The sequence below is a fragment of the Gavialis gangeticus genome, unplaced genomic scaffold (assembly GCF_001723915.1).
Source record: "Gavialis gangeticus isolate Ggan-Ray unplaced genomic scaffold, GavGan_comp1, whole genome shotgun sequence".
In the NCBI taxonomy this organism is placed as follows: domain Eukaryota; kingdom Metazoa; phylum Chordata; order Crocodylia; family Gavialidae; genus Gavialis; species Gavialis gangeticus.
In genome coordinates, this window is record NW_017729027.1 from 21,247,593 (window position 1) to 21,270,650 (window position 23,058).

General features: G+C 41.7%; 1 protein-coding gene across 3 annotated transcripts in view; it reads right to left on the reverse strand.

The window, feature by feature from the left end:
* Positions 1 to 23,058, reverse strand: part of COL19A1 (collagen type XIX alpha 1 chain) — a 594,002-nt gene that overhangs the window by 309,006 nt on the left and 261,938 nt on the right. For all 3 annotated transcript variants that reach the window (XM_019520501.1, XM_019520502.1, XM_019520500.1), the window contains one exon: positions 8,958 to 9,011. In XM_019520501.1, the coding sequence (XP_019376046.1) occupies positions 8,958 to 9,011 (54 nt within the window). The remainder of the gene's footprint in view (positions 1 to 8,957; positions 9,012 to 23,058) is intronic.

Here is a 23,058-nt window from a genome sequence, read left to right on the forward strand (position 1 = left end):
CAGAGGAGAGCCACACGCATGATCAGAGGTCAGGAAAACAGACCTTATGATGACAGGCTGAGAGCAATGGGACTCTTCAGCCTGGAAAAGCGTAGCTGAGGGGCAATCTGGTGGCCATTTATAAGTTTATTATGGGTGTTCACCAGGATCTGGGGGAACGTCTGTTCACCAGAGTGCCCCAAGGGATTACAATCTCGAATGGTCACAAACTCCTCTGCGACCGCTTCAGGCTGGACATAAGGAAGAAATTCTTTACTGTCTGAGCCCCCAAGGTTTGGAACAGATTGCTGCTGGAGGTGGTTCAAGCACCTACTTAGAACGCCTTCAAGACACTTTTGGATGTTTGTCTTGCTGGAATCCTATGATGCCTGCTGGGCAGGGGGTTGGACTCGATGATCCTCTGGGGTCCCTTCTAGCCCGAATGTTCACGAAATCTATATATTATCCTTTGAACACTGGCCGTTAACATGTTTTTAAATAATGTATTAATTTTCCTTTGCTATTGATATAATAACCTGTAGTCATGATTTGTTCCAGTGATATCACAATCTTGTATTAGTAAGCAAAAATCACAGATATCTGAAATTCTTTAAGTCTTAGATAAGATTGGGCTAATACTAAAACAACACATCCCTAATAATGATATCTAAGGGCTTTGTTTCCACTTGTTGATCATTCTCAGTGTAATGATGGTATAATTCTTAATGTAGACATTTTATACAAGTGAAAAGAATGAAAGTTTAACACATTAAATTTAACAAAAATGCACTGATGCACTGAGGTCTATAGCAGGAGGCTTCACATATAACCAATAGCACAGCACAGTCTTTCACATTATGACAGTATTTCCTTAGGTAACAAACACTTCACCATCACTGGCATATTGGCTGAAATAAAAATAGCAAACCTACTGAGCTAAACTCTGAATTCAGCTACACATTTATAAATTCAGAGTAGCTCTGAGGAAGGGAAAACAGTTATTCCAGATATATTCTCCTCTTGTTTGAGAACATACTTCAGTTGATACTCATGTATGTGCTTGTGTGATAGGAGGTAAGAGAAAGAGGAGGGAGCATGCTGCAAAATGTAGTCCAGCTGGAGGCGGAAAGGCTGATCACAGGCAGCCAGTGTGGATTTACTAAGAATAAATTGTGCCAGATGAACCTGATTTCCTTCTCCAACAAGATAATTAGCAAGGTGGATGAAGAGAATGTAGCAGATATAATGTATCTTGACTTCAGTAAGGCTTTTGACAAAGTCCTACTCGACCTTTCTATAAACAAATAGAAGAAATGTGGGCAGGACAAAACTACTATTAGATAGATAGACAACTATCTCAATAGCTGCAAACAAAGGGTAATTATAAATGCATTGACATCAGAATGGCGGTAGGGCTCAACAGGAGTCCCACAGAGGTCTGTCCTGGGCCCAGTGCTGTTTATTGTGTTTATTAATTAATTAGATGCTGGAACTGAGCACATCTTGAGAAAATATTTCATAGATGTCATAGATTTCATAGACATTAGGGGCTGCAAGGGGCCTTGTGAGATCATCAAGTCCAGACCCCCTGCCAGAGGCAGGAATTCTAAAGGGATCAGATGATCCCAGCAAGATAAACATCCAGATGCTTTTTGAATGAGTGCAGAGTAGGTGCTTGCATCATCTCTGGGGGGAGTCTGTTCCTGACCTTGGACACTCAGACTGTAAAGAAGTTCTTCCTTATATCGAGTCTGAATCAGCCTTCTAGAAGTTTGTGGCCCTTGAACCTAGTTATCCCTTGGGGAGCCCTGGTGAACAACTGTTCTCTCAGATCCTGATGCACCCCCCTTATATACTTATAGGCAGCCACCAAGTCCCCCCCTGAGCCTTCTCTTTGCCAGGCTGAAGAGTCCTATGTCCCTCAGCCTCTCTTCATAAGGACTGCTCTCTTGACTTTTGATCATACAGGTGGCTCTTCTCTGGATTCTCTCAAGCTTATCCAAATCCCTCCCAGAGTGGGGGGTCCAAAACTGGATGCAGTACTCCAGCTGTGGCCTAAGGCAGAGTTAAGCAGGAGGATGATATCCCTGGTTTTGCTCGAGATGCATCAGTAGATGCATGCCAGAATTTGGTTTGCTCTGCCAGACATGGCATCGCACTGGGGGCTTATGTTCATCTTGTGGTCAATCAAGACCCCTAAGTCCATTTTGGTCGCAGTGCTAACAAGTGTAGCACTGCCAAGCCTGTAAGTATGATGCTGGCTTTTTCTCCCAAAGTGGAGTACCCTGCATTTCTCTATATTGAATGCCATCAGGTTTTGGTCTACCTACTTTGCAAGTGTGTCCAGGTCAGCCTGTATCCCCAGCTTGCTTGCAGTGTGACCGCCTTCCCCCATAGTTTAGTGTTGTCCGCAAACTATGCCGGTCCACATTTGATGCCTGAATCCAGGTCATTAATGAAGATACCGAAGAGCACTGAGCCCTGGGGGACTCCACTGGTAACCTTGCACCACGTCGATTTGTTCTCATCAACTAATACCTTTTGGTTCTGACCCCGGAGCCAGTTCCCCAGCCATCAACTGTGAGATGGTTGAGGCCACAGTTCCCCAGCTTGCTCATGAGGACATCATGGGAGACCAAGTCAAAGGCCTTCTTCAAGTCCAGATAAATGACATCAACCTCATCTCCCTTGTCCAGGCAATGCATCACCTGGTCATACATGGAGATGAGGTTGGTCAGGCAAGACCTTCCAGTAATAAAACCATGTTGGCTGGCATTCAGTAGGTTGCCTTCCATTAGCTTGTTGCAGATGGATCCCTTGATAATTTTTTCTAAGATCTTTTCAGGGATGGAGATCAGATTGATAGGTCTGTAATTTCCTGGATCTACTTTCCTTCCTTTCTTGAAGATTAGGACCACACTGGCTCTTTTCCAGTCTTCCAGTACATCACTGAAGCACTGCAAGCTTTCAAATATCTTGGCCGTGGGGAATGCTATCATGTCCACCAACTCTTTTAAGACTCTCAGTAATCTGTCTACATCAATTGTGGGCCCATATCTTGAACCCTGGTTCCTTTGCATCCTGTCTGACAGCGTGACCCCCTTGGGCCGGTGGAAAACTGACACAAAGTAATCGTTTAGGAGATTGGCCTTTTCTTGGGCATCAGACATCAGCTGCCTCATTTAATCTTGCAGGGGGCTAATGTTGCTTTTGTTTTTCCTCCAAATTCCCACATATCTGAAGAATGACTTTTTGTTATCCTTAATTCCTGTGGCTAGCCCGAGTCTGGTTGCTGCTTTGGTTTTTCTGGACTGTTCCCTACAGGTACGGGCTAGTGCTGAGTAGTCCTCCATGGTGATGATTCCAGTTTTCCATCTGATGTAGGATTCTCTTTTTTGTTTCAGGAGACCCAGAAGTTCCCTGTTGAGCCAAGGGGGCTTCCCTGTGCTCTGACTGTTGTGTCACCTGCAAACGACATAAAACTGGGATGGACGGCAAATACATTGTAAGACAGGAGTGCAATTCAGAAAGATCTGGACAGATGGGAAAGTTGGGCTGGAGCTAACAGGGTGAAGTTCAATGTTGGTATCTCAAGAGGCTACACCTTGGGAACAATAATAGAAAATATAAATACAAAATGGGGGACATTCAGGTTGCAGAAAAGGCACTTAAGAGGGGACATGATAGGAGTACTCAAATACCTGAAGGGCTGCCATAAAGAGGGAAAATACATTTTTTGTAGGGGTGCACTGGTAGATTTTTTGGGCCAATACTGATGGCCAATTTTTGACAAACCATATTGGCTGATACTGATCTGATTCTGATATGCAGCCCTGTAGCATGGAGAGTGGTGACTGTCTGGTAAGTGTGTTGTGGGGGGGAAGAAAGGGGTGGGGGTGCAGATTGAGGCCCCTGTGGTGAGGAAGGGAGTGGGGCTGGTGCTGGGGCAGGTGCTACGTAGCTGGGGTGGGGCAGGGCACAGGATGGAGCTGCAGTTTGTCCAGGGGGTACAGCTCCCACCACTGCATGCACCCTAGGAAGGCATGGGGGGGCAGGGAGCATGCCCCCAGACTTGTGCACAGGGGAGGGCGGGATGCCACTGTGGGATGGGGCCGGGGGCAGTGCCAAGCTCTTCCTGGCAGGGGACTGGGCAGGGCTGAGCTGGGCTGAGCTTGGGGCGGGCAGCAGCAGTGGTGGGAGTGGCGGCTACGGTGAATTTTGGAGTGGCTCTAGGCCCCACAACCCTCCCACCCAGTAACACCTCTGCCTGCCTTGAGTGCAGCCCTGCCCAGCACCTGCTAGGAAGAGCCTGGTGCTGCCCCTAGCCCCAGCCTGCAGTGGAAGCTCGCCCTGCTCTGCCCTTTGCACAGATCCAGGGGTACACGCTCCCCATGCCCTCCTGGGGTGCGCGTAGTGATGGAAACTGTTCCCCCCCCCACCCCATGACCCCAGGATGAGCTGCAGCTCCATTCTCTGCCCCGCCCTGCCCTGGCTGAAAAGCACCTACCCCTGACCCTGCCCCAGTGCCTGCTCCACTCCCTCCCTCACTGTGGGAGCTTTGATCTGCCCCCCCACACCCCTTCCCTCTCTCTGCCCTTTCCCCCACAGCAGATTTACCAGCTGGACCCAGAGGCCCTCCAAGATGTGGGGCTGCACTCCTGGCCCCCTGCATGCTGTGCTGTGGCTGTGCACACGCATGGGGCATTTGTCAGCTACATTATCAGCCATGAGCTAAAAAATGCTGATTGCCAATATACTCTCAATTTTCCTCATATCGGCGCCGATCTGATATGGGACTGATGTATTGGTGCATCTCTAATTTTTTGTCTTGCTGCAGAGACCAAGATATAGACTAGTGGCCTGAACTTGCAGCAAAGGAGGTTTAGATTGGATATCAGGAAAAAGTTCTGTACTGTTAGAATGGTGATATAGTGGAACAGACTGCCAAGGGATTATGGAATCTCTGTCACTGAAGGTGTTCAAGAAGAGGCTGGATAGGCATTGATCAGTGATGAACTAGGAGTAGCTATGCCTATGCTCTAGGATGGCTATTTCCCATACTTCCAGTTTGTTGGGCTTTGCTGATTGCCACATGGGGCCAGAAAGGATTTTTTCTGTATGCCTGCTGTTACATGTGAGGGGGAGAGTATGGGGAGAAGTGGGAAGTGTGGGTGTGTGGTTTTACTCTCCTCAGAAGTATGGGAGGTAAGCCTGCAGCCAAAGCTGGGGATTTTGACTGGGGTATGCTAATGGTCATGCTGGGACTAGAATCCACAGATTCCTGGCTAGAATGCCTTGCCCCTCTATTCATGGTTAGACCAACTGCCATATCTGGGGTCAGGAAGGATATTACCTCATGGTTAAATTGGTAAGGAGTGTCGTGCTTTTTGCCTTCCTCTGTTGCAGGGGGCATGGCCCTCTTCCTTGGATCTCTCCAGCATATTTTAACAACCTTCACAGCAGCAGAACATTGGCCGCCATTGTCCTCCTCTTTTCCCCGTGGCAGGTTAGGGTTATTATGTTTTGTGGTTGTGTCAGGGTTGACTATGTAATTAATAAGTTAGATGATAGATTTGTATAGGATAGTTTGGATAGGAATGATACTGCCTCAGGCTGGCCGATTGGATTAGATGACCTCTGAAGGTTTCTTGCAGCCCTACTTCTCTATGATTCTATGATATAAATATAAAAGAAGTACAGTAAAAGTTCTGTTAACCAGCATCTTACAAGCCAGCATGCTCAATTAACTGGCATACCGGCTTGTAAGATAAAGTGAAACTGAAAGTGCCCACCATTTCCCCAAGACCCCACGGCCCAGGGGCATAACAGGCTGTGTGGGGCCTGCCTCCCTGTCCTGCAGGGCCCGCAAGGCCTGCAGGAGGGCTGGTGATGCTGGAGGAGGGGCGGCGGGACGCCCCAAACGCAGCGGGAGAAGCGGTGGCCTGGGCTGCTCAATTAACCAGCGTATTTTGTTATCCAGCATCCCCTATTCCTGAGGGAGAGCTAACAGAGCTTTTACTGTATCTTTATACTGACTATGACAAGTTTACTAAGAAAAAAATCCTTAGAAGACAAAGGTGATGTTTCCACAATATTATTCATAGCACATCTGCAGAAATAAGCAAAGCACTGTTTACAACACATAACAAAATGGAGCAGCTTCAGAAGAAGATTATGTTCATCTTTCCCAAAGATTTGAGGTCCTTAGTAAAACATGAAGAAAAAAGACAACCCCAATCAAGAAAAAATCATTAACCCAAATATGTAGAACACAATTTTATTTCCTGCCCATCAGAGAGTAATTTAGAAGAACTGGCTCAGTGCTTTTGCATTAGATAAAGTTCATCACAAAGCAGTACAGTTAGCTACAGAAGAATTCAGTACATAAAGAAATCATGTGTGTACTCCAGACACTCAATGTTTATTGGTAGTTCAAGTGTATTGAGCTTTGTGATATTAGGTGATACCAAACAGCGCTCCACATGAAAACAATATCAAATGTATGGCTCAGTGTACAGAGTGAAATCCAGAGAGATAGAGGGAGGAAAAGGAAACACAAGAGCTCTCTCACCCTCCATTCTCTTTTCTTTTATTGGTAACTTCTGCTGTAAAGATAATCCGTCCATTTGCTTTTTCTAATTCTAACATATCGTGCTGATATTATATCCTCCTTTTATTCCACCTTCCAACTACCATTTCTGTTGTGGGGGCCAAGACTATTATGCATTTAACACTTCTCCTACTTCTTATTAATCAGCCATAAAATCTAATCTGGTCCTGATCTGTGAAAGTGTTGTGCACTCACAACTGTAACTGAAGTCAATGGGAGTTAAACCTTGAACATATCAATCGCTGTAAAAATAGTAAGCGTTAAAAACTGTAGTCTTTTTATCTCTCAAATTTGGGGCCTAAATTTAATAGATACATCTGAAAGTTTTATCCTTTAACTATCTGTGTCAGAGTTCCAAACTGTAAAATGGACATGATAATATCATTTACTTTTGCAGTCTGTCATGAAGATAAAGTACTATTCCTACACTCGCTACAGCTCATGAAGAAATGAATACTTTTATACAAGCAGAAGCTTTGGATGGCCTGCAGCAAATAAAGCAGTGAGCCACACAATGAATTATGCAATAAAACAATAAATAAACGGAAATATTCATTAGCTTTTTCATGACCACCATCCTTTTTTAGCACTGAATGAGGTGGAATTTTTATTTAATATAATACGTTATCACATAATTAAGGAAAATGTGACTGAATTAAGGTTGCAGGAACAATGTCGTTAGTGGACCAAGGAGAATTAAAGAAGAGAAAAAAAATAGCAGCTAAAATTTACATATGACAGGTAAATAGTTAAGACATATTTATATGTTTGCTAAATTTCAGCAATTAATTTTTGGCATAACAGGCTATAATCATCACATTAAAGCAGCACCCCAACATCATTAAATCTAAGATATTCAGAGGAATATCAATATCTGCCTTTAAACACAAACTTTCTTCTTAGTGTTTATGAAGGGGAAACAAGAATTGATTTTCTTGCTTATTTGAAGACTCGAGACTCCACTGAAAACCATTCTATTTCCAATATATATCAACAAGTAGATGTCAGAGCTTTTGCCATATGTCTAGCATTTAACAGCATAACACTATGGTTACTAAGAATAACTAACTCTCTATTAACATCATGCTCTCATTTTATGCAGAGTAGTCTGTTGCTCATAGACACTTATGATCTTTCTTTTAGATGTGTTTTCTATCCTCAGCTTGCACCTTAAGCAGTTTCAGCATTCAAGTTTAAGAAATTTTCAGTACCATTTAAATAGTTTCAAATAATATAATGGTGTATAATACTTAGAGGCTATGAAGTTTTGAGCCAATCCTTTTAACCCTGGAAGTGTTCCTCTACTCATAATTTTGTAAAAGTCCAAGATCTCACCCTGTGAGTAGTTCCACTGAAGTCAATGGGAGTGCTTTTAAGTAAGGAGATATTTATTTGCAGAAGGACAGCCTTTGGCCATCAGCACTATGCCGTTATATAAAGAAAAGGACCAATACTGTTAGATACTAAAGCACTTGATTCCAGGATCAAGATCCTGAAGAACCTTTCCAGGTGCCTTTCCCCAGTTAATAATGAATTAGTAATGGATAAATGTCAAAAGACATATTCTTTTAGCTTGCTTCAGAAAAATATCTAAAATTCAGTTGTTTATCCAAACCTTGTTCTGGTATCAGTTTGTCAATCTCATAAGAACAAGTATTCTCTTGATATATCAAATACTTTCTGGTTTAGGACAAAATATAAATACCATGACATTTTTCCTTCCCTCTCTCCCCCAGTTTAGTAGCTATAAAGATAGAGGAAGTAACTCCCCCACCCCCCCAATAATTAAAAAACCAAAAACAGAGCACAAGAAACTGAGTGAAACACCCAGTCAGTGCAACATTTTTAACCTCAAAAAATGAGCCTAGATTCATTTTAAGTTTGAAATATTTGTCTCCGTGGCTTATTTCTTTCTTAAGTTGTTACTCATTTCCTGTACAGATATGTTGAAAGTATGACATCAACAGCAATCATAAAGCTTGGTTACTATTCTTGGCTTTAAGCACTGACTTAAATAATGAGCATAAAATTCATAGGCTCATGCTTGATACAATCAATAGAGTATTTCTCATTCCTAAACAGAATTAAAAGTTAATATCAATGTTATTTTTTCAGTTTAAATTACAGCAAATGCATTTTACCTGACCTACAGTTCTGCATCTGTGCTGACAGTCATTAACACTTTCAAGTTAATTTAAATTGCTAAATCTCATTCAAATATAGACAAAACTCAAATATCAATGCTCATTTTTTGCCCGTGCTTCATACTCAGCTGCTCTCTCTCAGTTTTATTTTTATTAGTGCTCAAAAAGAAGTAATACATTGGGGTCAGTTATCACACTCACAGTTGTTCACAAAGTTTACTTACCTTCTGACCCTCTTTCCCAGGTGGACCTTGGGGACCTTCAGGCCCTGGCAAACCCTGCAAATATAAACATTAGTAAATATAACATTTCAAGTTAATCTTAGCTTCATTTATCTCATCCTGTAATGACTCTGTGTAACTGAAAATAACTCACAAGTTTTAGAGCCAGCTGCCATGGCAAAATGTTCGTACTGATATAGATTTACTTCAGTTCTGGATGATGTTATGTTGAAGTGTAAAAAACTAACAATGATAATTATTACCACTTTCGTACCACATTATAGTTAATGGAACAGACTATTTTTTGTTCTGGGCATGGTAGCCACCAAGCAGAAAACAGTGCAGCAGCACTTGTACAGTACTTCACTGAGGCTAATTAATCCTGTGGCAAGGTGCAGCTAATTACCATGCCCAAATTGCCACACTGCCAAATTTCTGTTTTAGGAGGTAGGCGTGCGCAGCCACGTGGCAAGTTTCAGCATGGTGCTGCCTTGCATGATATTTTTGATGTACAGACATAACCATTATTAAATGAGTTTATAAATTATTTAACTGTGATTTTTTATATTGTTACATATCTTGTGAAGTTAGCACGTCACATGATAATTGCCTATGAGTATTAAACAGAGCCACTCAGACTAAATATAGCACCTAGCTCTGTGACTGATTCCATGCTGGCGAACCGCTGAGCTCATGCAGAGCTACACTGCTGAGTTCAACAGTAGGATCTGGTCTGTGAATAACAAGTTTCAGGATCAGGGCTTTATGTTTGGGAGGATCTTTAACCTAAAGGTATTTGGTGCATGAGGACAGTATAGACATAAAATCATTACAGAAAGACTCAAGACTAGGAGCACTTAGTTTTCACAACTACAGAGCTGTTTTCTTATATTTCTACAGCAACTTATGACTCATCAATCATTCTGGAACTCATGCATTTTTTAAAATGACTTTGAACAGCAATTCAGTTTCTCATATATCAAAACAAAAGGTACAAAGTGAGCTTCAAATCAATCAACACAAAAAAGAAGAGTTGTACTTTATTCAGTTAAAATAAAACATAAATAAAAGACTCAGAGTTTTTATAACTTTATATGGAATCACAAAATTAAGAAAAATGTGTCTATTCTATTTAATCTTTTAGTACAATACCACAGTGCCACGTTAGATGCTTAAATGTTTAAATTGCTCAGAGTTGGCCATTATTTGAGTTTCAGCATCATAATCTTTTGCCCAATCTTGCACACCTTATTCAGGATAAACACCCTTTTATCTAGATAAAATGTGCAGAACAGGAGCCATGTTAATCCCAGTTTTCTGAAGCTGAGTGGCACAAAGCCAGTTTGCGGGATGGATCCCTTGCGGGGACGGTGAGCGTTGGTGGGTCCCAAGCACCCAGATCAGGTCCCGTGCCACCTCTGTCCAACCCCACAAAACAAGATTTGGCCCTGCACACCTAGTTCAGATCCCACACCGCCTCAGCCCAACCCCATATGTCCTGATCGGGCTCCATGCTGCTTGGGTCTGCTGCACCTGCCAGGATCCTGCCCTGCATTTTCCCAGCCCACATACCCAAGGTAGCATGCAGGACAACACTTTCTGGCCCGCTCAGCTCCTCACAGGTCCAGAAATTTGGCAGCAGAGGAGTGGCAACTAACACTGCCAAAATTCTCCTGCCACCAAATATCCCTATGTTCCCACAGGAAACATGGAAGGCCATATGACATGACAGCATTGGATGCATCTGGCCCATGGATTAGAGTTTGAGCACCCATGTTGTAGGAAATGAATTTTAAAATAATGAACTATGCTATGGGGGATAAGACCAAGAAAATGATGGGGGTGTTTAAATTGAAAGCTCAGATACCTTCAAATAGTGGTATTCCTTGATTAAAATGATGTTTGAATACATATTTTTAAATGAAAAACACCAAGCTCACCCATTTTCCTATTTCCATCATTTTTTATTTTCCAAGTCTCAGGAGTTGGGGGAATTCCTCATAACTTTATTAATTCGCTACGGGGTATTTCTTCCTATTACTCAAATTTAAACTATTAACAAGCTTTTATCTGAAACCTTTTTATACCAGCTACAAACTGAGTTTCCATTTTCTACACTCTGTATTATTGGATAGATGATGCCAAAAACTTTCTTGCATGTTCTAGAGATCATTCTGTGTTAACAGTAGATTAGCAACTTAGTTTACACATTTGCAAACACAGGTGTGTGTGTGTGTGTGTGTGTGTAGGGCTGTACGAAACCACATCGTTTCATTTCGATGTCTGTTTTGCCATTTAAAAGAGACAGTGTTTCGTTTCATTTTATTTCGAAGCACTGTCCCTTCTCATTTTGTTGAAACTGCTTTGCTGTTTCGACGTTTTGCCCATAGGCTATAATAGGGAATCATGAAAATGCCTAAAACTTTGTCATTTTTTGCCTGATTCAGATGAAATCACAGGGATGGTAGCCCTTTCTGAGGGCATGAAGTCTGCCAAGTTTCAAGGAGATAGCTGCAGAGGTTTCTCAGAAACTGCACCTCAGAGTTCTGAAAGCAAACCTCATGACACTTGCTGGCAGCAGCAGCCTCCTGTCATCCAGGCGCAGACCTGGAGGTCTGCACCCCCCGGAGGGCTGTGAGCCTATGCTGGACTACTCCCATGGGTGCAGGTCCCTGGATCTATGCCTGGATGACAGGAGGCTGCAGCTGCCGCCTGGGACCAGTGCTAGGCGTAGCCCACGCCCAGTACCAGGCTCCATGGAGCTCAGCCCAGCAGCAGGAGGTGGGCAGAGACAGGGCTGTGCTCCACCTCCCACTGCCAGGCTGAGCTCCATGGGGCTGTGGAGCCGCTCAGAGCACAGCCTGGCAGTGGGAGGCAGGCAGAGCTACAGCTGTGCTCTGAAAATTCTCTATTCCAACCCCCAAACAAAAGAGCTTTGTATCTTGTTCAGTAAGGGTAGGGACATAAATTACACATAAATTGGTATAAATGATCAGAAACTCATTCAAATATGTAACACAACAGACATTCAATGCACATAAACTGCTTTCAAAATCACCAAAACTGATTTAAGATAAACCTAAATGGATGTAGTATCAGACTTAACTGATTTAGATTAAATCAGTTTATTGAAATTCTGTCCAAGATTCCCTCCAGATTCAAGTTATTTTACAGTCCCCTAGAATCCCAAGATGTTTTGCACCTCCCCCACAACCTGCCCTTGCAGTGTGGGCAGGCTAGCCTTGGCCCAAGCTGTCTGCTCCAGCAGAACAGAGAGGCATGGTCTAGTAACCCCTGGCTTCTGGCCTGAGCCACTGCAGGCATGGCTGCATTTCCAGAATCAAAAGTGAATGTCTGTTCACTTGCTTATCAATTCAACCTACACTTAGACTAACCTGCAAAGACTGAATTGATTCAGCCTTAGGTTTTCAGACTGTCTGTACTTAGCCTACAGGGTGCACCACAGGCTGATGCCCTTAGTTATACTACTGATGGTCAGTGACTTCATTGGAACAAGTTGGTCTCCCAAGGGCTCTTTAAGGAAAAGGCATTGAGTACATAAACTCCCACCTCTTTTAAACACTGTCATGTGCCATGGAGGAAAGAAGTCAGAAAAGAGTGTGTCCAGAAGTAATTTTAAAGGAAAAGTAGAGAAAAAATAAGAAGTGTGAAAAGGAAGTGAGATTTCAGAGATGAGGCAGTATTTTTATTGGACGAACTTACATAGTTGAGAGAAATGTCAGAAAAGTTTTGAGAGACTAAGCACCCTTTGTCTGGTCTGGGAAAGAAAGAATTATATTCTAAGACAGAACAATTGCTTTAGTTTAACCTGATTTTGTCAATGAATTTGGCCACTTGTAGGTGAACTGGGCAGTTATTACTTGTGGAACAAAGAGAAGTTAACAGAAACAGCTACAGAAAATGCTGTAGAGGAAGAAGTAATTTTTTAAACTGTCAAGTTAATACATATCTTCACATACTGTAAATCTCAGCCTCAGCAGGAAATCTATCATTTTATTACTTTTAACTGGTTTGCCTCCATGACACCACAGATCCCAAACATAAGTTTCAGGAACTATTATTGAATATCTACATATGGATTTGTTAAATGTCTTGAATGAATCATTAAAATGGGTAAGTTTCTCATACTTTAGTTACTGACCACACAAAAGTAATTGTTAACATTTTTAGTTGATATGCCACAGTTTAATATTTCTGGCAAGCAACTGGAGACAACATTTAAGGGGATTTACTAAACCTAAGATGAGAGAAGAGAAATGTGTTTGGCAATCATGGAAATATGCAACTTACAGTTCATCCCAGTTAAACAGTTTTAAGTTTCAGAGTTATCAGCTGAAGTGTATTAGATTTCATATAACACTTCCATTAGAACCTGCTTACTACAGGATAAAGGCTAACATCCTGTCGTGTGACCATTCAGCTACGAAAACATTTACACTGATTTAACAGGTATTTGAAAATGTTTTAAAAACCACAGCAGATGCCTGCCTAGTAGATTTAATAGTTCAAATTAATTGCATTAGAACATGTTTTATACAAAGGCAAAACACTAAACATAACTTTTAAGTCAATTAAGAAGAGCAGCTGAAATGGAAGAATGAAGTTTTTTAAAGACATTATTCATATTACTTCCCCTGGAAACTTACAATTGATGCCAAAGTATAGTTCAACAAAAATATACAAGCAAGTGTATTGCATTCTAGAAGTTATTCAAGAATGTGTCTGATAGTTTTTTAAATAAAATATTGGACAGAACCCCTCTGTACTCTTAGTACTGCTGAAATGGATTCTATGCATGTAACAGGGGTCTTTCTTGGGGCCAGTCTGCCACTGGTCTGCCCACCTGTTTCTGGGCCAATCACCCACCTCCTCACCTGCCATGCCTTGATGATACATAATTATGTTGTTAATTAGACAGGAGGCTGCCAATTCTTGCCCCGATGCCAGGGGGCACTATCTGCAGCTCCATTCCTCCCCTATACTGCAGCCCAAGCCTCGCAGGTGGCATCCATGGTTCTTAATGTCAGTGGCCCCACACTGGGCCCCAGAATCCTCTAGTCCAGACCCCAACCGGATCCCTCCAGTTAGACAGCCTACTCTGCCCTCATTCTGGGCTGCCTAGCTCCCTGAACTCTTTCCTCTCTTGGATGTGGCCCACCCGGGGCCTTTGACCACACAGGCCCTGGCCTCACCTCCAAGGCTAGTTGGAAGCCCAGGCCCTTAGCTCTGGGCATCCATTGTGGTGGGCCCCTGGCCCTTCTGACCCTTCTGGTCCTGGCCCCAGCATCAACCAGTCAAGGGTGTTTCAAGTCAGGCTTCTGATCCTCTAGCCCACTCTTCAATCTGGGCACACCGTCTTGGCCCTACTATTGGGTAACCCACCTGGTTGTGGGAGCTGGGGTTATTAGGGCACACTGATCCACCTTTCACCAGGGTGGGAACTGGCCTGGTATTTTCTGGGTACTCCCATGCCACTGGGAGCCCCACCAGGCCACCCACTCCCAGCAGGGTGCAGTTTTAGGTCATGCCCAGGACCAGGAGCCTCCAAACTATCCCCTTAAGCTCCTGCCCTTACCTCCAGGGTTGTTCATGCTGCAACTCAGCTAGGCAATGTTTCTGCCTGGGTGGCAGCAACAGACTGCAGCCTTTATGTACTAGGTTCTCAAAATGGCTGACGCCATCAGGCACCTGCTGACCCAGGCACCAACAGTTCCCTGCCACAATGCACAACATAGTTTGTTCATTAGTACATATAATAAATGTACCAACTTATTTGAAATATTGAAATGCTTCATATCATGAGAACTTTGTAAGATAATTCACCTTTAAAATTAAACACACATCTCTTCTTACACATTTTATTCCTTGTTCTGACACTGTCAGATTCATAAGAAACCCAATCATAAGAGCCCATGCTAATTAGCACTGCTGAATGACGGGTTCAATTAGCCCACTCCCATGCTAATTTATCTGATTGAAGCACTGTGTACAGGTGACTACATTACTTCTGGTTTATGAAATAGCTAGTACGAAGCATTATATTATACTCAAGAGCAACATTGCTAGGCACAGTATTTTTAATAATTTAAAGTTGAAACTTGATGCCTAAAATCCAACTAAGTAATAGACACCTAATATATAAGATAATTTGGTCTACAAAGTCTCACTTGATAATGTAAGAAATGATTATTTTTCTATATTTGACATATGATTTTATACTAATAAAAGGCAGCACCACTCAATTGTCATGACAATTCCCAGATTTTGCAGTTGAGTTATGGTATATTTCTTAACAGAAGGGATATTAATTTTGTAAATTTAATAGATTTCATAGACATTAGGGCTGGAAGGGACCTCAGAAGATCATCAAGTTCAGCCCCCTGCCCCAGGGGAAGGAAGTCAGCTGGGGTCACAGGATCCCAGCAATATAAAGGCCAATTGACTCTTGAAGGAATCCAAAGTAGGTTCTTGTACCAGCTCTAGCAGCAGTCTGTTCCAGGTCTTGGGGGCTCAGATTGTAAAGAAGTTCTTCCTTATGTTCAGCCTGAAATGGTCTTGGAGAAGTTTGTGACCATTTGACCTTGTCAATTTGAACACCACTGAACAAAATAAATTCTTATTTACATGCCATGGAAAAACAGAGCAGAATTCGCTCCTCTCTATTTTCCTTTACAGATGAATCAGTAATGCTTGTCATTATGTACTGGGCTTGATTAAGTGGCATGAACAAAGTTCCTAACCTGCATAAATATACTCACTAAGCAGTGCTTTTCTTTGCAAAGACTGCAGGTAGAATAGTATTAATTTGTACAAATGATTCCAAAACTCTATGATTACAAAGAGAGCAATTACAAAGAGAAAGTTTGTTGGCCATTCACAACATGCATTAGGGCTTCCCAAAATTATTTCAATCATACTTAGACTACCACAGGACACACAGATAAACAGATAAGATATAGTGAGTGTGGTTTAATTAGGCCTCAGCTTTACTCTATGAAGAGCAGATCATCAACACTCTTTCCTTAACCCTTCCAACCTATTTTGAAAAGTTCTCCTTCAGCTGTATCTTAACCCCGAGCTCATCCCAAATCACTTCTGGGACTTCTCCTCATAAAGGTTAAGGGATATGACTCTCAAGGTGCAAGAGAGGAGCTCATCCAGTGCAATGGGTGTAAATACTTTCCTCCTCACTTACATGGGTAGGTGAGCTGCTCCCCTAGGCAGCTCACAATTATCTTTGTCTTTGGACATGGCTTCTTTGTCATCTTGACAATCTTAAAAAAAGATGGGGTGGGGAGAGGTTAAAGCTAATCCTTTTCTTTTCCTGTCTACAGGACAAAGCCAGGTGATCCACATAGAGTCTATGGGGACCCCACTCTCACTGTACAATTTGGCTGAAATAGGGAAGGAAGAGACAGAGTGTAAACCTAGCCCTGGTGCCACTTCACTTTCTCACAATCAAATCTGCTGGCTCTGGAAGAAGCATGTTGTATACTTTAAAGGATGCTAAAACTTGTTCTCAATCCAGCAGCTGGATGCTGTACTGCTCCAGCAGAGCAGGCTGCCCCTTTGCATCCCCACTTTGTACTACAGGGAGACACAGCCTGCATAGTCTGGGCCAACCAATCAGGGCTGCACTGTGTGTACTGTCATCTGTCGCCAGGCAGGCTGGGGAGCCTGTAAATGCTGAGACATGTGCAAAGGGAGCCCCTTGCTATTCAGCAGCTCAACATTCAAGTGGCTGTTCAGGGGTCTTTGGGTAAGTTTTTCTACCAGGAAAAAAACCTGGGAGAACTCTCCCATATCATTTGAATATGTGTAATAAAATATATCAGATTTACCCAAAGAACCTTGTCTGCCTATGTCCTTAGACTAACATGGCTATAACCATACCTCTGATTGTAAGTATCTTCTGCATTTAGGCTAGGGACAGACATTAAAAAAGCCTTAGCCTGAACTGATTCAATCTTTGCAAATTAGTCTAACCTGGCTAAGCTAAACTGGTTTGTAACCGTACAGACATACCCTCTGGACTGAAAAATTCAGGTACATGCCTGCAGTGGTTTAGGGTAGAAGCCAAGGGCAATACAGAAGCCCTCACTTCCCTTCCACAGAGCTTAGCTGAGGGGATGTGTGGCCAGGCACTGGCAGGACGCTCTGATGTTCCCATCTCTGTTCCCCCACTCCTGAGCAGCACAGCAGCAAATGTTTATCACCCCTAACTCACCATTTATCAACCCATTAAGAAAACAAAGCCTCTCTCCATTAGTTCAAGCTCTTCTTAAACAGCTTTTCCAAGGAAGGATATTACCAGCTACCTGTTGATTAGCACCAAAAAGCCTTCGTTGTCTCCCACAACACGGACTGTAGCCAGCATATGGTCTGTTAGCTAATACTGAGAGGTGTATGGCAGAGGGGCAGGGAGAATAATCCCTGTTCAGCAGGAAGAAGCCAGGCAGACACCTGCAGTCTCTGCCGGAGCTCCAGCGAGGGAGCAGAGGGGAAGTGACCAGCTCTGCTGTGGAGCAGAGAACCCCGCCCAGCCCAGTGAGCATGCCGGGATGCTGGGGGAGTCTGGTTTATCTTAAACCAGCAAAGGGTCTGCGACAGACATTGCATAAACCAGTTTGACCCAAATCTGATACTACATTCAACCAGGTCTATCTCAAACAGGTTTCAGCCATTTTCAAAGTGGTTTATGTGCACTGAACATCTGTTCTGTTACAGGTTTAAACCAGTTTCTGATCACTTAAACCAGTTTATTTGTAATGTCTGTCCCTAGCCATCAGGCTCAACAAGGACAAGTGCAAAGTCCTGCACTTAGGACAGAGCAATCCCATGCACCGGTACAAGCTGGGGAGCAGCTGGCTAAGCAGCAGCTCTGTAGAAAAGACCTGTGGGTTGCAGTGGACAATAAGCTGGATATGATTCAACAGTGTGCCCTTGTTGCAAAGAAAGCTAACAGCATGCTGCATTAATAGGAGCATTGCTAGCACACTGAGGGAAATGATTCTTCCCCCATCTTTGGCACTAGTGAGGCCACATCTGGAGTTTTGAGTCTACTTTTGGGCCCCCACTACAGAAATGATGTGGACAAATTAGAGTCTGGTTTATCTCAAACCAGCAAAGGGTCTAGGACAGACGTTGCTTAAACCAGTTTGACCCAAATCAGTTAAATCTGATAATACATTCAACCAGATTTATCTCAAACAGGTTTCAGCCATCTTCAAACTGGTTTATGTGCACTGAACATCTGTTCTGTTACTGGTTTAAACCCATTTCTGATCTGGTTTATATGTAATGTTTGTCCCCAGCCTTTAAGATCCCACTGAAGTAAAATGGAAATTCCATGTGCAGAGCTGATGCAGGATCTGCTCCTACATCTGGCATGATAATGCATCTACTGAAGTTAATCGTGTTTTGCCATTGATTTCAGACAAAGAAAGTTCCATATACATTCTTGGTTACTCTGCTACCAACCTGTTAACTTCAATGCATATCAAATCATCACTTAGTCTTAAATAGTGCACATTTCAGACTATATCAAAATATGGCCTACTGCATTTTTATGACAATATTTTATGGAAGAATATAATATATTTTGTGGAAATCTATTTTCTAATGGGTGTGGTGATAGCTACACTTTATTCTGGTAATACAGCTTGAAATCTATCTTAATTTTCTTTCAGCAGAGACAGCCATTTCGGTGAGAAATTAAGAAAGCCATTTCATAAAAGTTCAAATTTTATGAACTCAGCACTTTAATAGACAAGGGTTTATTTTCTAAGTGAGAAAATGCATAATTTAAACTCCTGAGAAAGAATAATCTGAAATGCTCCTTTACTTTGAAGTGTGCTAGTAATAGAAAAGAACAGGGTACTATTCTCACATCATTCTTCTAATGAAATATATATAAATCATTTTCATGTCAATTGATCAGACTGCAGGTTTTTACGAAACATAACTATTCTTTGAGGCCAAAACATAAATCTTCATTCAGTCTCCAAACATCAGCTTTCCTGCATTACTGCATAGAAGTGATAAAAGTAGCTTCAAACTTCAGACACATCTTTTACCTTGGCAGGATCTTCCTGCACATTTACATAAGATTTAAAAAAAGGAGAGTATTTCCACCTTCCATTGTTAAGGCTATGGATTATGTAACAGTGACATATTAAAATATGGTCTAATGAAAATATAAAATAATTTCCAAGCTACAGATTGTTTTCTTAATCATTATGAGCTGACATGCATTTCTTCTGTTGGATATATTTTTAATTTTTAAAACGTAGGATGATGGCAACTAAGATATTTATTAATTAGATTTTCCTTTGTAAGGTCCAAACCTACAATTCCTTATTTACATAAGGGAAGTCCTGTCTCTCACTGTGATGCATGAGAGGGCAACTTGCAGGAGATATGCAAGATCTGCAGAATAAGCCCCTTAATTGTGAAAATGGGAGTATTATATAGAAAAGCTACCTACAACAATATTAAAAACTTAGGGGTAGACTTTGCTTTGAGTAAAATAGCAAAGTAACTGAAAATCTTATGTTAAATGAATCTCTGATTATAATTACCCTTAGTGGCAGAAAATAAATTACAGTTTTTATCTTTTAATTATGTAATCTGCTTTATTAAAGCTGTATAGTCTACAGCTGTTGTGTCACTTGTTTACTGATTGACTACCTGAAAGTGACCACAGAACTTGTCTAGGCCTGAATTTGCAACTTCCTCCTAAAGGCTGCCTGTGTGCATGAATTTCCTCTGAGCTTGATTTTACCAGGCCCCACAGTTTAAAGAGCCAGCATTCCAAATATCTGTTTAGTAAGCAAGTCTTAAGTACTTCTGCTTGTGACTGACTTAACCCTTGGCTTCTGTGTAAACACTTGGTGCCATCTGGGTGAGTATTTTATAACTCCCAAAAGGGATAGGTCCACAGGAACGTAGAGATGGACACTCATTTTCCTGGGGAACTAAAAGCAGCAGATCAAGTGTCAAGAGAAATAGTTTTCATATATTTTACAACAGAGACTGCAGTACTACCTTCCTTCACCTGTCACTCTTCTGACACAACATGCACAGACTTAAGCTGTGGATGCCAGAGAGGAAGAGAGGAGCTTAGCCAAGTGTCTTATTTCAGAGAACAGTTCCTATCTTCTTAAGAAATCTTCTGCATTTTGACAAAACTGTACAATAGGACACTATAATCCCTGCTGTTTATTCACTGGAGAGTCCTTAATAAGTCCTATTTATTACAAGACTTAAAAAATTAAGACTTGACAACAAAAATATATATTCATGTATACACTGGCTTCAATAACTATCACAGGGGAGAATATAATTAAAGTGAGAAAGATCAAACTACATTTCTTACACTATTATATATAAAAAGTGCAAAATATTAGTACTTATGTAGTATTTATAGAAATGTAAAACCATAAACAGAAATGAACAGTGACATAAGCAATGTATGAATGTCAGACATGTCTTTGGATTCCTCATGTTAGAGCATTACTGTAATTAAGTACTTAATATAAAGGACATTTCATAAGCATATATATGTGAAACTGACTGCATGGAAATATATATCATCTTAAAAGATCTTCTTTATTAAAAGTGTTTAAATATCCACCTACATGACAAATATAGTGATAAAAGCCATTTGAGTTTACTGTATAAATAATGCATGATTCATATTAATATACTGGTACATAAACTCTATAAGAAACTTTCCATAAACCTAGAAACTTTCCATAAACAAATCCCTTGTGACTACTAATTTCAACAGTTTGACACACAGAGGCTTTTGAATATTTATGTTTTCCCTTTTCACTTGAGCTTACTTTATAGTTCTAATTCTGTTTCTCCCCTAAACATATAACTATGGTGACATTCCATTTAAAAACTAACAAAATATTTATGCTCACATATATACCTTTACATATCTCAAAGAAACACATGAGCTATATGGCCAAATCCAAACCCAGTTAACGTAAGTGAGCTATGATCAGGACAATATTTAAGAGTGGCACATACATTTACTTCTGAATTTATTGCTACTTGTGTGGCTGAATGGTAAAAGTTTTGTGGATATTTTGTGAAAGGTTATCAAACTTTTTCTAGAGAGAGACAGTTAGCTGTGTTCATCTGAAGTCAGGCAGGGAAGCGTGGCATCTTAGGCAAAGTACAGAAAGTCAAAAAGCCCAAGGCTGAGTTGATTCAATCTTCACAGGTCAATTTAAGATTAGTAGATTGAACCAATAAGCAAGTGAGCAGACTTTCACTTGCGATTCCAGAAATGCAGCTACATGCTTGCAGTGGCCGAGATCGGAAGCCAGAGGCGTTTGAGCATGCCTCCCTGCTTGGCTGGGGCAGACAGCTTGGGCCAAGGCTAGCCTGCCCATCCTGAGAGGAGGATTTGCAGGGGATGAGCAAAGCATCCTGGGATGCTGGGGGACTGTGAGTTAACTCAAATCTGGAGGGGATTTGGGACAGAAGTTCAATAAACCAATTTAACCTAAATCAGCTAAGTCTGATACTACACCCATCCAAGTTTTTCTTAAACCAGTTTCAGCCATTTTGAAAGTGATTTAAGTGCACTAAAGTTCTGCTGTGCTACAGATTTGAACCGGTTTCTGATCACTTATACCAGTTTACGTACAATTTCTGTCCCCAGCCTTAAAGACTAACTGGTTCACAGAGGCATGACCTTTTGTAGGCAACAGCCAACTCTGAGACTGTGCATCTACCCAAGTAGATTATTACATAGGAAAGTTGATGTCTCTCTGAACCAGTTTGGCTAGGTAAAGACATTCAAAAAGCCTGAGGCAGAATCAATATAAGTTACATGGCTTTCCGTAACTGGTGTAGTTTAGATTGGTCATGAACAGAACACACATTCTCCCTTTGGTGGTGGACAGAGGAGATGGGTAAGGCTTAGATTGGGTTCTGCCATTTTAAAACCAGCCTGTGTGCTGAACTTCTGTTTTCTTATGGCTACAGACTGATTTTCAATCATTTATACTAGTAAAAATGTAATGTCTGTACCTGGCCTTAGTTTCTAAGGTGGCATACTGCCCTGCCTTCTTCCAGTTTTGTTCTAATAACTGGACAGACTCTTCAGGTCATTATGAATTCTCAGAGAAATGCATATATTGATTTATGTAAATATATTTTTAAACAAATCAAAGTATTTTGTATAATTTTAAAAGTAGTAGTATTTCTCTTGCTATGTAGTTTGAAGTGGGCTTCATTTACGTAGTAGATAGTTACAGACTACTCTTGTTCATGTATCTTGGCACATATGCTAGCTTCCCTCATGTGTTATTTCCTAGACACACTATAGGAGTTATACAGTTAAGCATTTCTGAGGAAAAAGAAAGCTTTTTTATCTTCAAAAACAAAGTATTCAATTCTTTTTGTATTATGACCCTCTTGGGGTGTGCCTACACTGATTCTGAGCTACGGCTGCAAGTACCACTGTGAGGAATCCCGTAGTCAATTGCTTGTGCTCTGAATCAATTCGATCCTGAAACTCAGGAAATGCAGCTCCTTGGAACAGCCCTCAGCACTTGCCAATAGTAGGCACAGCAAAACAGTGTAAGAGTCATCTTGGGTACATGCTCATAGCTGCTTTATAGAAACCACCTTGTCTCATTTCTGAGCTTTAGTGCAGATGAAGCTGAAGTAAATAAACAGAGCATGCTCCTTATAGATTTCATAGACATTTGGGGTGGAAGGGACCCCGGAGGATCATGGAGTCCAGCCCCCTGTCCTGGGGCAGGAAGTCAGCAGGGATCACAGGATCCAGCAAGATAAGCATCCAAAAGTGTCTTGAAGGTGTTCAAAGTGGGTACTTGAACCGCTTCCGGTGGCAGTCTATTCCAAACTTTGGGGGCTCGGACAGTAAAGAAATTCTTTCTTATGTCCAGCTTGAATTGGTCACAGTGGATTTGTGACCGTTTGATCTTGTCATCCCTTGGGGGGCTCTGGTGAACAGACATTCCCCCGGATCCTGATGAGCACCCCTGATAAACTTATAGGTGGCCAACAGATCACCCCTGAGCCTGCAATTTTCCAG